We start from the raw sequence: 2,216 nt of genomic DNA on the forward strand, positions 1-2,216 counted from the left end.
TAGAGAAATTTGTACCATTAGCATACCGTGTCTCGATTCCTTCGTTTTTATGGTGAAATTCTATAGCGGTGAGAAAGAGAGAAAGATTTTTGTTTTCATTTTTGATTACGCGCGCATCATGAAAGGAAAAATTGATCGAGTAATTCTATTCGGTTTTTCTTTTAATTTATAAAAAAAGCAGTATTTTTGATATTATTGGAACGAAAATTTTAGGTTATATTCAAGATCGAATAAAATTTTATTAATTGGTTTATTTCAATCCCTTTCAGGGGTGAATTAAAATTATTATCAAAAGAATGATAGTTTTTTAATTATTCAAATTTATTTATTTGTAGACCAATAATTATGTTTTTTCATTAGAAATGTGAACTTTGTATCCATGAATTTAATTTATTCATTAAATTATAGAATTTTAACGAGAGGATATTTTATGATATTTTATATTCGAAGAAGGAAACTTGTTACTCCATTTTAAATCATGTTTATGAAAAATTTGATTAATAGTTGAGAAACTTTGTTCCCGAATTATTTTTGGATTATTCGAGTAAAGATCGGAATAACGTCGAGAGATTTAAACGTATTTTTAACAAATTCAAAAATTTTAAAAATTTTAGATAGAAACGACATTCGACGCGTACACGATGCACACATTTTATTCTATATATATAATTCTAACTTTCGTGAAAGTATTCCACCCCCTTTAAAATATTATCGACTCATTGAGACCATTATCATATCATTATCGAATCATATGAGACCATTATTATCACTTCACATTTACTAGAGAAAGGAGGTTGGAAGAAGCAGGCGAGAGAACGAACGAAGGAGAGGTCTACGTGTCTCGAGCGCCGAAAGAAAAGAAAAAGAAAAAAGGCGAAGGTAAAACGCGACCGGATGGTGAGCCAACAATCACGATCGAGGATTCATCAGTGTTTTAGGAGGTCAATGTCGCTCGACGGCCGCCGCCGACTTGGATCTTCTTAAACATGCAGACCGCATACGAAACCCGGTGTATATAATCCAAGCTGGTCGACTTCGGAAATCAGTCGACCCGACAACTCAACCGTGTAACTTATCGGTACAACAATGAAGGTACGAAGCGATACGATCCGAAACAAACGAGAATAGCTTACGAAAATCAAAAATTAAATTTCTTTACACACTTTTCCTTTAATTTCTATCTAATTTTCCAAGATGAAAAAAATAACGAAGCGAGAAACAATAAGAACAATTTTTCAAATTTCAATTTTACTAATAAAATCGATCACATTATTCATCGCTTTTCGAATCCAAAGAATTAAATTCCACTAAAACGTTCCAACAAATATACAAAGTATAAATTCGAATATTTTACTTTTAATACTTTTAATACTACTTTTAATACTTTTATCAGGCGATAATTCACTCATCCAACGTTTCATTTCCAAAAAAAAAAAAAATAAAAAAACAGGGATTCATCGCTTTCGCTCTCTTGGTCGCTGCGGTCGCCGCAGAGCCACCAAGATACCGCCCCCAAAGACAATTCTTCTTCGCTAGACAACAGGAGGAGCCCACCACCACGGTTTCCAACGCCCCCTACGCGCCTTCCGGATGGAGACCGAGTGGACCGGCTTTCAATCTACCTCAGAGGCAATACGGCGCATCTAACGCCCCTCAGCAACAGTACGGCGCACCTAACGCCCCTCAGCAACAATATGGCGCACCTAACGCTCCTCAGCAACAGTACGGCGCACCTAACGCCCCTCAGCAACAGTACGGCGCACCTAACGCTCCTCAGCAACAGTACGGCGCACCTAACGCTCCTCAGCAACAGTATGGCGCACCTAACGCTCCTCAGCAACAATATGGCGCACCAGCGGTTCCTCAGGAGCAGTATGGGCCGCCGCAGGAAGCTACCACTACCGAGGCGCCTAACAGCACGGAGGCGGAGGATGCTACCACTGTCGCAAGTGTCGAGTCTGAGGTAAGAGAAAGAATGTTGAGAAGAAGAGGAGGAAGAATAAGTTTTCTTTTGTTTAATATAAAATATAAATTCGGCCGCAGTGGAGACACGCTTTCTTCGGATCGAATTTAAAGAGAGGAAAAATTCGAGAGGGGAAATGGGATAAGTTGGGATTTCGTGGATCGGTTGTTGAAACATCGCACTTGTTATCGTGTTATTTGTTATAAGGGAGGATGGAGAAAAAGAGAGAGAGAGAGAGAGAGAGTGTGGTCTG

General features: G+C 38.5%; 2 protein-coding genes across 4 annotated transcripts in view; one reads left to right on the forward strand and one right to left on the reverse strand.

Moving 5' to 3' along the window:
• The window catches only part of LOC102679732 (paired box protein Pax-6-like), a gene marked incomplete at its 5' end in the record, with an annotated part of 54,779 nt that overhangs the window by 25,295 nt on the left and 27,268 nt on the right, over positions 1–2,216 (reverse strand). The window lies entirely within an intron of this gene.
• LOC102678391 (involucrin-like) overlaps positions 842–2,216 on the forward strand; it is a 2,837-nt gene continuing 1,462 nt past the window's right edge. Inside the window, exons 1-3 of one of the 3 annotated variants that reach the window (XM_006613285.2) lie at positions 842–1,092; positions 1,451–1,629; positions 1,720–1,963. In XM_006613285.2, the coding sequence (XP_006613348.1) occupies positions 1,087–1,092; positions 1,451–1,629; positions 1,720–1,963 (429 nt within the window). In that variant the 5' untranslated portion in view covers positions 842–1,086. Of the gene's footprint in view, positions 1,093–1,450; positions 1,964–2,216 lie in introns of all 3 variants that reach the window. The other 2 variants (XM_006613283.2, XM_006613282.2) reach the window with 2 other exon arrangements.

This window comes from Apis dorsata, unplaced genomic scaffold (assembly GCF_000469605.1).
Source record: "Apis dorsata unplaced genomic scaffold, Apis dorsata 1.3 scaffold_137, whole genome shotgun sequence".
NCBI classification, from domain to species: Eukaryota; Metazoa; Arthropoda; class Insecta; order Hymenoptera; family Apidae; genus Apis; species Apis dorsata.